Consider the following 14,127-nt stretch of genomic DNA (forward strand, 5'->3'; position numbering starts at 1 on the left):
GGATTACAAGCCCCCCAGAGAGAAGGAGGGACTAGTCCTGGGATCCCGGTCCTTCCCTATTTGTAAGATCAGAGGCCTTGCTGGGCCTGAGGGCGCTGACCGAAGGCACAGGGGCAGCTGACTATGCCCCATGCATTCCAGAGATTCCCCAAACCCCATCCACCCAGGGGAAGGTGTTGGGGTGTGGGGTGCAACAACTCTCCCTCCCAGAGTCATTCTTCAAGGATGTACTTCAGTCCAAGGTGGCCCCAGGCCTAGAATGTGAGCTCAGTGCTATAAAAAAAAGCTCAGTATGAGGGAATTCGCCTATTCCACCAACCCAGACAAACGCACACACGGAAAGGCCTGAGAGACCCACAGGACAAAGGTCAGCTCTCTCCCAGGCCTGGTCCCTGGCCGCTGCAGGCTGTGGACACACAGGGACTTCCCCTCTGCTCTGTGCCGGAAGGAACCTCAAGAGGCCATTTCGTCCATGTGGGCAGGACCGCTCTGCTTAGTTCCTTATCGATAGTATATTTCCTAATAATTCCTGGCAAACGCAGTGTTCACAGGGTCTCCCTTTCCTATGGCTATTTAAAAGGCATCAAGAAACACCCTGTTAACTGAGATCGCCCATCTCTGTGGTGCAGACCTGGCTTCCCTTCCTCCACGTGCAGCGGGGCCGCATCCCAGGCCCTGAGTCGGTGTCAGTTCTCCCCAAACCTGCACACTGTCATGCATCCCTTGGTCCTTGTACAGACATGCACACACTCGCACTTACACAGGGTCCACAGCCAGGCTCGTATGCACTTCCCTGGGCGTTCCAGTGGGCAGCCCTAGGACCAGAGATGCTCAGAGGGTCTGGGTGAGAGCGAGCTTCTTCCTGGGCCCTGCTCGTCGGAGCCACAAATGAGAAATGACTTTGAGGGTGCTTCCACGCAGTCTCATCCCCTCCCTCTGACGGACCCTTCTGCCAAGCGTGACAAGAAGGAGGTGATGCTGCTGATGGCTACCTGAGTGTCTTTCCTCTGGCTCAGCGGCAGCAGTCTCAGGGTCTTAGTGAGAGGGTACAAGAAGGGAGTGAGAGAAAGGAGTCGCTTCTGGGCGTCCGCCCAGAGGGCACCTGTCAGGAGAGTCAGCATGGAGGATGCAGCCTTAGCTGGCTGAGGTAGTGACGTTCTCTCTGACCTCTCCTTAGCTGTGACTATTGTCCCACGGCTGGACAGGCTGGGGAGACAAGGAGGCAGAGGCAAGAAGGCAAGGCTCTGAGGGAAGGGGCAGAGGAGTCAGGTGAGTGAGGGTCAGAGGCCTGGACAGGTGGGAGGGAAGGCAGGTTTTCAAACCATGGGAGACCACCTAGGGCTCAGGTCAAAGGGGATCTGGCTGATTCCATCCCCAAGGGCAGGGTTGGTGTAGCAGAGAGAAGGGGACTTGCAGACAGAGTGGCCCACAGGTTAGACAGACACACTGCTGGGCTAGGACCTCATCTCCAGCCACAGCAGGAAGTTCAGGCTGGAGAGGCGCCCTGGTCAGTGCTGGGTGGAGATTATCCGCCTGGCAACCAGGAATAAGGGGGATCCAGGGTGGGCCTAGAACTGGAAGCACAGGACCCCCAGCTGAAGGCAGTGTCAGCCTGACGGGCCGCCTAACGTACCCTGGAAGGCGTCCCAGCCACGGCCAGGGTTTTCCACCTGAGTTTCTGGAAGTACCACGTAGGAGATGGAGACACTTGAGAAGAAGAGAGGTGACACGTCTCATACTCATCTTTCTGACCCCAGAGCCTGCCATGGAGCTGCATTTGCAGATCTGAGCTGAGTCAAAGATGAGGACAGCAGTTTCCATACATTCCAAGATGGAAGGTTCAGTCCAAAAATGTCCACATGGCACATGGACCACCCTGACCAAAGCACAGATGGCTCGGACAGACAGGCAGCCATCCTGAGCATGCAGATACCAGGGCATGAGAGGGGTGATCTTCACCCCGTCAGATATGAACAGATCCGTTTGGAGAAACCCGCCTGGGTTTGGAGAGGATAAGAGGGAAGGGAGCAGTGGGCCGACACCAGGCCCACATCAAAAACGCAGAACCTGGGCTCCATCGCTTGGGCCTGCAGATTGTGCAGAAGGTTCTCAAGCATTTAAAGCTCCGAACAGCTGATGTTATCAGCACATCTCATTTACAAAGAAGTGCAATGTGCCTCCACCACCATGTCATGTGGAAGCTGGAGCCTAGGACACACATTTGATTGATGCATAGAACCCTGAGCTCATTCTGCATACCAGGATGAGCTTGGGTCTTTTCTAAACGGGAAGCAGGAAGCGGGATGTTTGGAATTAGACCCATCCCCCTCACAACTGCCACTCACGAGAGGGGCAGCATAGATGGATGCTGCCACCAACAAGGCAGACTCCCTGCCATCAGACCCACCTGCCTCGGGTCCTGGGGGGCCAGAATGGGGGAGGTAGACCGGGAGCTGCTTGACCACTGAGCTTCTAGTTGCTTTTCTTGGTGCCCTCCCTGTGTCTCCCCTCCGTTCTCTCTAAGCCTGCTCAGGCCACCCTGAGCGCCTGCTATCACAGTCCCAGAAGACAGCCTTATGCAAACTTGAATCTGGAGGTTAGGGTGACCCCCAGAGAGCACTGATGGCTTTATCCCCAGGCCCAGGCCCAGGCCACCTCTCTGCCTCACATCTCAGCAGAGGAGCTCAGAGGCACTGGGCCCCGGCAGCCTGAGTTACTGGGGGGATGGAAGGAAGGATGATGGTGCCCACAGATTTGGAAGAACAAATGCAAACTGAAGGAAGCAGAGTGGCAACAGAAACAGAACCAACCTAAATGCAGGGGCGAGGGAGCGGAGTGGCGGGGGAACCAGATCAGCGGTGGCAGCCTCTTCATAAGTCACCCTCAGACTCCTCACCCGGTCCTCTGATTTCCCCGCTGCCTAGAGCTCAAGGAGGCTCTGTGACCCCTTGTCCCACCGCCTTTGCTCTGCCAGGGCGAGCCTTGTTCTCAAGGCTCCTCTTCACAGGAGGGCGGGGGAAGGAACCCCGGGGTCCCCTGCCTAGCTTCTCCAGCTTGAAGACAGGCCTTCTCTGAAGTTCCTCAAACCCACCACACACGAGGACTTGCAAGGAGGCCCTTGGTTAGCAAGTCATCCCCTAAGCCAGGACAAGCCTGCCCAGCACCTCCCTTCTGTGGTGCATCTGCCTCCCAGACCCCGAGAGTGGAGGCTCTGAACGCTGAGGACTCTGAGAAGCTGGGGTTCAGCCCACGGCACCCACTGAGACTCCAGGTCCTGGAGCACCTCGCCCTACCTGAGGGCATGCTCATGTGATCACACTGACCAGAACCCATGGGAGATGGCAGAGCTGGGGCTGGGCCCCGTGCAGCATGCAAGGCCAGCATGCACCGCGTGCTCACCCACAGGTCACCCTTTCAGGGGATGGCAGCCCGACCAGCAGACAGGACCAAGCTGCCCCCACTCACGGTGCAGCATAGATGGCCACCAAATGCTGTGGACCCACTCTCTGTGCCTGAGACGTCGGGGGCCCAGGTGGTTCAGGGGAAGTAATCACTCAGCTCCAGAGAAGAGGTCTGGACCCCCGGTGTGGGGGGCTCCTTCTAAGCCATCCTCCTTCTCAGTAGGGGGCAAACAGTGAGAGAAGGGAGGAGAATTTGCTCTCCTCTGGTCCCGTCCTCCACACACATCCTCCTTGACAGCCTGGCTTCCCAGCCACTGAGAGGGTGAGTCTGGAGCATGCTTTCAGCCAGAGCCTTTCCCTCCTTCACCCTGGCTGGCCCAGGCTCCACCTGCACTGCCCATGCCATGCCCATTACCTCCGTGGCTGGTACAGTACCTGCGGTTGGAGTAGCTTCAGAACACAGCGCCCAAGAGAGCAGAGAGAGGGAGAAAGGGCAAGAGAAGGAAGAGAAAACAGAGCACAGGTAAGACCACAGGACGAGCAAGCAGAGAAGGTTCTGGCTCACACCTGACCCAGATGGTGTGGCCGGGTGCCAGCCACTGCCCGAAGGATGCCAACCGGTGTTTGGGGCTCATATTCAGCTCCTTGAGGTCTGGTATATTCCTACAGAAAACTTCCCACCTGGGTCTGGAGACGTTTCTAATACACTCTGAATTCACTCCACTCACAGACTACTATCTAAGAGGCGGCTGCAGGCACAGCCCGCCTAGAGGCTGTGTTCCCACGTCTTTCCCCAAGGGTATGTCTTTCCCTGCCTGGGGTGATCTTTATGAAGAGGCTGAGTGACCCTCCCTGATGTCAGATTGAGAGTATACGGTGTAGGTGGTGTAGGAGGACATGAACCCACTGAAAGGATGGCTCCTGTGTCTTCAGGGCAAAGCGCTGACTAGTGTGGGGCTGCATGGGACCGGGAGCTCCCCCCACCATCTCAGCGGGGCAAGGCCAGAGCTGTGACAGACAGGAGCCCCGAGGCCCCTGTCCTCATGTCCTACTGCCCCACTTCTTTCCCACCAGTTATACTTTATGAAATAAGAAACCCACTGTGGACTGAGAACCCTAAAAGGAATTCCTGAATTTGCTGCAAATCCCTGAGATGAGAAGAAAGTCTCTCTTTGTTCCTTTGTTCCCTTGTTCCCTGGGGCTGCAAAACTGTCACTTTGGTGGTCACTGGGCTGGACAATGGGGCTTTGTTTGCCTGTTCTGTCCTGAGGTAAAGATGGGGGCTCTCCACGTATCAAGACAGCGCATCACCCCATCTGGCCAGGGCTTTGGTAACAGGCACCTATCAGCCACTTACTCAACGTCCCCCAACCCTAATGACTGCCTGTGTGCCCAGGGGGTCGGAAGGGCGCTCTGGGAGGGGAGCATATTGGGTGGCTCACTCCTGGTTTCCAGGACCAGGGAGGGATGCAGAAAGGACAGCCAGTCTTTCTCCAGCTTCTGCCCAGCCTCTCTCCCCCTGCCTCAGTGCTGGCCTGTTGGCCAGGGAGGCGGGGGCTGGGGAGGGAGGCAGGGCTGCTTATGGAGCTGAACTGGGAGCCCCGGGTAAGGCAGCAGAGGGAGCAGGGACTGCAGCCCCAGCGAGGGAAGTGCTGATGCTCTCCTGGGTTGGGGAGGTCCGATCCTGTCAATGGTCAGGCCACCAGACCTCAGCCGTCTGGGGAAAGCACTAGAACACGATAATCTGTTGTCAGCTTCAAGGATCCCTACTCACATCAGCTCTTCCTGGAAGTCTTCCCTTGCAGAATTAATCCCGTCCTCTGAGCAACCCCTGCACTTTCCCCATGGAAACAGGGCATTTCCCACGTTGAACTGAATCAGGCATTCTTGTGGCTGTCTTCCCTTCTGGACGGTGTGAGCGTTACCTCTGTATCACTTGTTTTTGGCAGCGTTGTTTGGCACTCACATTGTGAGTGCTCAAGAAACGGCTGTTGAACAGACCACTGTACCTCTGGAGAGGCAGAGGGGTTCCCCGCTTTCCTAGGGGATCTGCCAAAACAGGCTTCTACAGCCTCGCGTCCCCGAGAGGCTCCTGGAAGCCAGCACAGGCGCAGCGGGCCTGGCACGCCCCCTGGTGGAGTCCTCAGGCAGGTGCAGCTCTGGTCAGGGTGTTAGACTTCCGGAAGATGCCAGGACGCAGGAGGTGAGCTCATTTGCTCTTCATGAAGCTGGTTCAGCAAATGGCTGTTTCCCAACTCCCCTTCCTCCCTGCAGCCTGACAACTCACCCAATTCGGGCTGCAAGGAGGGACTATATGCTCTGCTCTACTCATGATCTGGGCAAGTAGACTGAGTCAAGGCTTTTCCCCACCCCCCTCCCTGGCCCCACGCAGCCTTGGGGAAAGTAGGGGCACTCTCAGTAATACTGCTGCCTCCCTCGACAGGTGAACACTTTCTCGATTCTGTGGAGTTCATTAGCACATTTATGTCCAACACGCTTTCTTCCCCTCTCCTCCTCCTCTCCACTGTGGACTCATGCTCTCTTCCTTATGCCCCCACTAGAAGGAAAGATGACAGATGTGTAGCAGCTGAGCAAGTCAAGGCAAAGTGGGGACTCAGGTCTGACTGCAAGTCTAAGAAGATCTGAGTTTTCCAGACACATCGCCAGAACCTACCTCTCAGCATACAAGATGGGTTCTCTCCTTTCGAGGGCTGGAGGACCTCCAGCCACATTGCCTCTGCGCCCCAGGAGGCCGGCAGCCAGGAGGCCACGTGGGTGTGCTTCTCTAGGCGTCTGAAGGAGTGGGGACCCTTCACCCCCGAGGCTGCTGCCATGCACCTACCTTCATTCGGGGGTGCTGGCGACTCCTCTGTGACAGCTTCCCCAGAGCCCACCTGCGTCCTGGCACTGAGGGTAAAGCGGTAGCGCGACACGGGGTCTGCTCTTTGCACCGTGAACTTGGTCTGATTGGGAGAGAAGTTTTCCACTATCTGCTTTCCTACTTTGGTTCCATTAACTGGGGAGAGATAGGTAAGTGGAAGTGAACTTCAGCAACGTGGACCACGACGGGTTATACAATCTGCAGCTGGAAGGAGGCAGCCTTCCTGACGGCTGGACAGGGAGCCTGTGGACCAGGCCTGTGATCTTACAGACCGGGGGACGGGAGACTCGGGATCACAGCTGGAGTGCTGGGCAAGAACTCCTTCCCGGCTCTTTGGTGACACACCAGGGTTAATACTTTCCCACTGATCTCAATATCTCTAGCTCACTGCAAGTTATGTGGCCGATTCAGAAAGATTTAGTTTATAATGCCCAAGCCTTTTTAACAAGGACAAAACTCCTGAGTTCCTTTCTTCCTTTCAAACAGATCTAGGGCAAAACCATTAGAACTTTTGATTGTCAATACTCCTTTGTGAAAGGCCAGAGATGATTCAAAATAGCATACGGGCACAGAGTTGGCTATGAAAACCCTCAACAACACAACAGCTGGCCCTGTGAGCTTCCCAAAGAGGGATATTATCACCTACTTTAGAAGCTGAAAATTTTTCACGTGCATGGTGACACGCTCTCGAGGTACGGTCTTCCCACCCCTGGGCCTGACAGAGTCCCTCCAAGTCCCTCGGCAGCTCCACATACAGCTGCCTTACCATAAACGGTAGCACCTTGTTAGGGTGCCTCTGAAAGTCGTGTGCACTCTTGCACACGCACTGTCTGCCCCACCGGAGGGAAGCTCCGTCAGGCGAGGAAGCCTCTGTAGGCAGTGGAGACTCTAAGAGCCCTGAGGGCCAGCTTGTCTCCCTCATTAGACTGGAACTTCCCTTTGTCTCACCCGGCCGATGACGGGAAGCTCCTGCAGGAGGAGCTGTGTCAGGAGACACTGCCTCCCCTAATCCCAGGGGGAGGTTTTCCCATGGCCCCTCGCTCCCTCCACACCCCTAGGTGTGCTGCCTCGATTCCTTAGGAGAGATGAGAATGGGTCTGATGCCCAGACTGTCTAAGAGAAGCAGAACGTACAGGCCACGTATCTGAGGGTGTATCCAGTCAGGATCCCATTGGGGTGTTCCGGATGGTCCCATTCCAGGTTGATGGTCTCCAGGTTGGGCTGCCGGACTCGGAATCGCCTGGGGGCACTGGGTACTTGAGGAAGGAGGAGAGCACAGGGAGATAGGGGGCAGGAGGGGGTAGGCAGGGCGAGGAAAACACAAAGACAAAGCACAAGTATGAAGGCATTGACCTCTGGGCAACCCCCACGCTGGGTCACTGCTAAGCCAGAACCCGGAGGACGGCGCGGTGGCCAGAGCCCATCGCTGTCCAGGATGGCGTGTCCCCCAGGTCAGGACAAGCATGGCTCAAAATTCTGTCTCAATAGGGAAGAAGTCAGTCAAGTTTCCCTTTAGTAACGACCCTTGATTCAGCACGTTAGGCTCTGATGCTTAAAGACACCTCCAAGCTGGGCAGAGTCAGTCCCACGCAGGGACCAACTACAGCTGAGACTGCGGAGGCTTTGTGCAGAGGCTGCAGTGCCCAGGCCTCCCAGCAACAATGCTGGGTTCGGACGGCAGGAGAAAGAAACCCAAGATGGAACACATGGGCAGGGTGCCGGGGGTGCGTGATGAGGAGAGGCTGATGACGAAAACCAAAACAGGGACGATAGGAAGACAGGAATAAAGAAAACCAGAGGGAAGAGCAGAGGAGAGGAGGAGGAAAACAGGGAAGGTGGGAGTTGAGAAGGGAGGGAGGAGAAGCAGAAGAGGCCCAGCAAATGCCAAGCCGACGAAGGAGAATGGGCAGGACGCGCCGGGGACGTGCAGCTGTCCGCCTTCCGAGCAGGGGCCTGTAAACCGGCGGCAGGCAGGACGTCCTCTGAAGGGCCACCCCACACTCAGGCCGCCCATCTCAGCAAGAGCATCTGCATCACGATGGCGAGAGAGCTCTGAAAGTCCTGGGTGCTGGTAAACGAACCAGATGCCTCTGGGTGGTCAGGGTGACTGCGGTTCAGCCTCAGGAGTCGGGCAGCCCGGGTTCCCATGGTGCCCAGGAGCGTCAGTCTGCATAGCCTGTCTGGAATTATGTCAGCAGACCGCACAGTCTTCTCCCGAGAGACAACCTCCTGCTGGGGCAGGCCGCCTCGGTGCTGGAGTGCGCTGGGGAAACGGTGGGAGCTCCTCGAGGTCACTCAGAGGTCAACTGGTGCTGTCCGTGCCAAGCCACGCTGGAGCGGCTCCAGGCCCCCCGGATCACTACCCTTGTCCTGCCCGACCCTGAAGAGCCGCAGGTCAGACCTACCTCCTTCTGGGGTTGTGAACTCCTTGGTCTCACTGCGAGGCCCATCGCCTCTCCCATTGACCACAACCATCTCCAGCTTGTAGTTGCTGTAGGGGAAGAGGCGGGGTACCACGCCGCGGAGGCGGTCACCAGGGAAGCTGGCCTGCTGTCTCTTCTGAGACACCCACAAGCTCTTCAGCAAGCTGCTCTCTCTCCAGTAGTAGGCCTTCAGGACAGAGGCGGGCCGTGAGGGCATGGCCAGGCAGAGCTGGGTTAGTAGTTAGTGCTGGTGGTAGCGACCGGTCTTCCCTTCGCTTGCCACAGGCTCCAAATCCCAAATGACCTCATCAGTCCCACTCAGGGCTGGTGGAGTGGCCTTGGAGTCCCCTTTCTTTAGCCACTAGTGAGTAGGAATTGGTATCAAACAAGAACTAGGGGTTTTGGTTTCAATCATTTTCTGAGCCATTTCACCCCTCTGGGGAATAGGCAAGTTGGCCAAACCTACAGCTGAGCTGCTCCATCATGAGACTGATTTCCAAGCTGGGGAACCACTTGCTCAGGGAGTCCATGCCAGAACCACAAACACGAGCAAAGGGTCCAGGCACGGAGCGCTCTGCTCCATGCTCACAGGTCGCGTCCCCTTGAGCTGGATTAGTACGGTTTAGATTGGCAGCAGGCAGGAGTGGAAAAGTAGTGGGTTACCCCAGAGGTCTGAGTACGAGACAGGGTTGATTTAATCCTGTGAAGTCAAATGTTTCCTTTAATAGTTTGAAGACCTTTAGGGATGGGATGGTGACATGTCCAAGTCAGTGGGATGCCGGGCTGTGGGGTGGTAAGAGCTGGGGTGGGAGAGGCTGGCCTGTGGAAGGCAGCAGTGCCCCAGGTGCAGCGGAGAGACTGGCACGAGGCTCATCAGCAGTGGGTAAGGAGCTCCAGAGAGGCTGCCACACCAGCATCACTCGGGCCTCCAACAGCCAGGTAAGGAGGAAGCCCAGACTTAAGCAGGGGACCCAACGGGAGCTTTAGCCAGAAAATTCTCCAGGCGAGTAGGTTAAGGTGCAGTCAAGCGTCGGGGAAGAGTTGGTTCAAGTGTGTACATCACTGTGCCTTCACGCCCTCTTTCCGAATTCACCTCCCAAGAAGACACTGACCCCTCCGTTCTGCCCCCAATTGTCCACCAGCCAACTCTCGATGACCTCTAGTCACAGAATCTGCATTATCCCATGGCCACAGCCTCCCTCGCTTCCCAAGCAACTTTTAAATAGAGCTACTTATAAGGGAGAGCCTCGCATACTCTGCATTTCTCTCCCTCTCCCCACCTCGGGTCACCCTTTCAAGACAAGACTGAGCAGAAGCTGCTCACAGGCAGAAAAGACCAGGAGGAGCCAAGGGTCCTGACAATCCACGTGCTGGACAGTCTGGAGTTGGCTGCGACAATAGGGCAGACGTCTACACCCTTCCAGGGGCTCTGCCTGTTAGTGGGGGCTTCAGGAAATCAGACGGGGCGAGGCAAGCGGCCCGCACGGCATTAGGAGAGGGGAGGGGTGTAGCTCAGCGGCGCCTCCACACTGCTTCTGGAGACGCACGTGTGTCCACTCACGTGCGTATCACAAACACAGTGTGCTGTGCGACGTCAGCCCGAACCCACCACCCTTGAGTGACTTTCTGCTGAGCATATCTCTTGGCGTATCTGTTACAGGACACATCTGGGTACATGTATTTTTTTCTGGGTAAATTTTTGAACAGCTAACCTTAGACATCATCTTCTTGAGTCAACTCTGGATCCAATAACTATCCCTAGGACCCCCTCCAAATATGTTACGGCCCGCATCTGCTACCCCCTGGCCCTGGTTAGCGAGCTGGTGGTTAGGTGGGGCTGGGAGCTGGCTTCCTCACTCGGTACTCTCTGAGCAGGCCCTGGACCGTGTCGGAGTAGACGCGGTTCCACTGAAGGCTGATGGCAGTGCTGTTCAGCACTCGGATTTTAACGTCGGTGGGCGCAGCCCTGGGATCTGCAACGTGTTGGGACAGAGAGCTGGTTATGCCGGCAGGGCCGCCGCCTGGACTCTAGGCCTCCCCTTAGACTTGTTCTCTGCTGATCTGTACCTCCAGCCTACTCTGGACACTGGGTACTCCCTGAGGGCAGGGCTTGCCGCCTCTATCAGACTGTGGTTGGAGGAGTTGGGCAAGGCTCAGGACGAAAGGGGGCAGTCCAGATGGGAGGGATCTGCCAAGAGGTTTGGGGACAACTATTTGCTACCTTTGTGTGCCAGGCATTCTCCAATTGCCCCTCCATCCCTTCTCCACCCTTCCCCACCCTGCTCCATGCCCCGGAGGCTGCCCTCTCTGGACTGCGTCAGCTCAGTTCCCTTGTTCTCAGGCTTCTGGATGGGCTTGCCCAATGGGAGGCACCATAAAGGAGACGCCAGGGCAGGAGGAGAGGGAGGGAGGGCATCTATTCCCCTGGCTGCCTCTTGACAGGGCTGCAGGCTGACAGCGTGGCACTCTCTTACCTAGGCCACGGCTCCTGTGGGTAGGCCTCGCTGGCCGTGGAGACTCACCGTCTCCTGCCCGTTCAAGGCTCAGAGCGGTATCATGGCGTCCTGCCGTGGCTACCCCTCCAGGTGGTTCACCACACCTTGCTGTTTCCCCTCTAGCCCTGTCCTTACATTAGAAATAGTCCCCTGTGAGTGACATCCGTTTCCTGCCAAGACCCTGCAGGGAACATTACCCACAGACTGAAGATGCCCTAACCTCGTTCAGGAAGGGGATCTGATCCTGTGACCACCTGGAGAGGGAGGGCTACTCTCTCCTCCATAACTGATTCTCAGCCCCTTTCCTCCACTCTGCTGCAAAAGCCGTTCTGCCCCATCCCCTCTAACTCATCGGAGCACAGGCTGCGGGGCAGACGGATGCAGTGGAAGCGGCGTGCCCATGAAGTCTGTGACTAGACGCTGCCCATCCCACACTTACCGTCCAGTCCCCACAGGTCTCCTGTCCGGAAGTGTCTGCCACCATGAAGATGCGGGGTGGGATGGACAGAGGGGCTGCTGATCCCCTCTGCTTATCTCCTGAGTGGGTCCAATCCATAATCGCCTCCAGGAATATGGGACACAGGGCCCAACCACCGCTTCTCACCATCACGGTTATGACCATCACCGGCCCCACTGCTGACCCCGGCACTGCCCCTTTGGCCCCACCCTCCCTTCCTCCTGGTCAGCCCAGCCACTAATGATCTCTTCTTAGATCAGACCAGACCCACCCGGGGATGCAGCACCCTGACCATGAGGGCCTCCACTGACCCTCCTCCTTTGCTCAGCAGCCTGCTACGTTGATGTGCTGGGGACAGAGAGGCCACCAGGCACATACTTTCACAGACATGGACAGAATCTTGTTGATTTGCCCGGTGCCAGCCTCCAAAGAACTGCTCTTTTTATGCTCAATTTGAAGGGCTAAGAGCAACCCTGGGAATACTGGCAGGTGCTGGTCTGGATCCTTCCTGTCTGGGGCTCTGCAGACCGTCTCCATCCATCAAGGCTTCCCCTGGGGAGCCCAGGGAGGAGTCGGCCTGTGGCCCCATTTCCTGTGGAGGAGTCTAATTATGGCTCTTTGGGATGGACAGTCCTGGAGTCTGCTGGTGCTAGCCAGGCTTGGCCATGGGGGAGATCAGAAGGCCTGGGTTCTATTTTCAAGCCTGATATTTATTATTGTAATATTGGCAAAGGTTTTCCCCCGCAGGGGCTCGGTGTGACATCCATAAAATGAGCATATTGGGCCAGGTGATGACATTCAGTAATTCTTACTAGTGTGCAGACGATAACACGTCCGCTCCTGACACTACCAGGGGCCCGTCTGCTTCAGGTGCTGTAGGGGATTTCTCTTTCCTAGGAAGTGCTGTCCTCCCAGGATGGTCTTGGAAGTCCCAGAACCCACCCCGAGATTCCTGGTCTTTGAGGGTGGCCTTGTGGAGCCCAGCTGACAGGGTCCCACGTCGGGGACGGGGGAGGGTACTCACAATCTTCTCCGGAGTAACCGATGACCGTGTCTGGCTCAGGGCCCTTCCCAAAGTCATTTTCGGCCTGGACTCGGATCTCGTAGGGCACATAGACAGGGGTCTGACCCACCACGTAGCGGGAGCCCCACACTGTGACATTGTTCCAGCTCTCTCGAGTCTCTCTCCGCCGCCACTTCACGATGTAGCGCAGGTTGGGGCCAAAGGCGGAGGTGGCATTCATGGGCTGAGCAGGAAGACATGGACGGCAGGGTGGGGGGGTGCAGGCGAGGAGCCCGACCCCCCTGCAGTTTGCACTCTCTTTCTGTGCCTGGCACCCCTCCTCGATCTGCCCAACACTGGCCAGCCCCTTGCAGAGTTGGGAGGACAACTCTGAGTCGTCCCTCACTGAGTCCCCCAAAAGGCCAGAATCCTGTGAATTCAGCAGCATGTAAGTTTTCTGGGACAAAGGCTTCACCTAGGACCTAGTCACTCTGACTCCCAGGGCTACCCACATCTGCAAGTGTGCAGGGAGCAAAAGCTCTCCTTCCAACAAGACTCCTGCCTACGACTGAGCAACAAGAAGACAAGAGATGCACAATAATACAACGTTCTCCAAGTTGCAAAGGGATGAGTTTTGGTTTAGCCATGGCATGCCTCCTGTCAATGAACTTGAAATTCCAGAACTCATCTCAGTCCTATCAAATCCATGCATGTCTGTCTTGTCCTTCATAAGAGGTCAGAGCTAAGAGTGGCTGTCACTCTGTTCTTTGTTCCCTAGGGGCCTGCTCCAAGAAGCAGTCCCCTGGGAGCCTGCAGTACAGAGCTGCAGACCAAGAACCAAGCCTTGCAAGGTCCCAAAGATGAGTTCCAGTGTCTTGAACCCAGACTCAGCCCAGTTGCCAAGGCTGTGAGACCAGGCCCTCGCAAGACGGGGATGGTCATGATTCCAAAAACCAGATCTCCGGGCTTCCGTTGCTCATGGCAACAATGCAGAAAGGTGAATATTTCAGAGGGAGAATGTGCATCTTAGACTTGGAAGTGGTTTGAAAAAGTCATTTTGAGGCCACACATCCCAGTTTTGGTTTGGAAAATGTAGTCAGTGAGCAAAGAAGAAGATGAGATTCTTCCAATCCTGGCCTAAAGAGAGCCTTTTGAGTCATCTCGTCCATTCCTGGACTTGCAGAAGGTCTACGCTGGAAAATGCCTCCGGTGCTGGCCTCTCCCCGCCCCCAGCAATCTCCAGTGAAAGGACCCCAGGTCACACGAAAGTTAGGTACTAGTGTTTAGGCGAAATCTCTCCTAGAGTCTCGCCAGAATCCCGCCCCCTTTAAAGAAGTCCCTTCTACCTTGCTGGTACTCTCTGAGTTTGCCGCGGCTGGCAGTGTATGTCCCTCGGTCCCCTCTGCTCCTGTCTCCTGCCTCAACTCTCTCTCTTAGAGGTGCTCCTGTTTGGTTCTGGGTGCCCAA

At 56.5% G+C, this 14,127-nt stretch overlaps 1 protein-coding gene across 26 annotated transcripts in view; it reads right to left on the reverse strand.

Annotated features, from left to right (window-relative positions):
- NFASC (neurofascin) overlaps nt 1-14,127 on the reverse strand; it is a 174,101-nt gene that overhangs the window by 26,223 nt on the left and 133,751 nt on the right. For 14 of the 26 annotated variants that reach the window (XM_070497914.1, XM_070497900.1, XM_070497912.1 and 11 more), the window contains 6 exons: nt 12,682-12,904; nt 10,563-10,678; nt 8,688-8,892; nt 7,416-7,538; nt 6,244-6,417; nt 3,837-3,851 (listed from right to left, as the gene is read on the reverse strand). In XM_070497914.1, coding sequence (XP_070354015.1) covers nt 3,837-3,851; nt 6,244-6,417; nt 7,416-7,538; nt 8,688-8,892; nt 10,563-10,678; nt 12,682-12,904 — 856 coding nt within the window. The remainder of the gene's footprint in view (nt 1-3,836; nt 3,852-6,243; nt 6,418-7,415; nt 7,539-8,687; nt 8,893-10,562; nt 10,679-12,681; nt 12,905-14,127) is intronic. The other 12 variants (XM_070497924.1, XM_070497906.1, XM_070497916.1 and 9 more) reach the window with 4 other exon arrangements.

Source organism: Equus asinus, chromosome 25, assembly GCF_041296235.1.
Source record: "Equus asinus isolate D_3611 breed Donkey chromosome 25, EquAss-T2T_v2, whole genome shotgun sequence".
Classification (NCBI taxonomy): domain Eukaryota; kingdom Metazoa; phylum Chordata; class Mammalia; order Perissodactyla; family Equidae; genus Equus; species Equus asinus.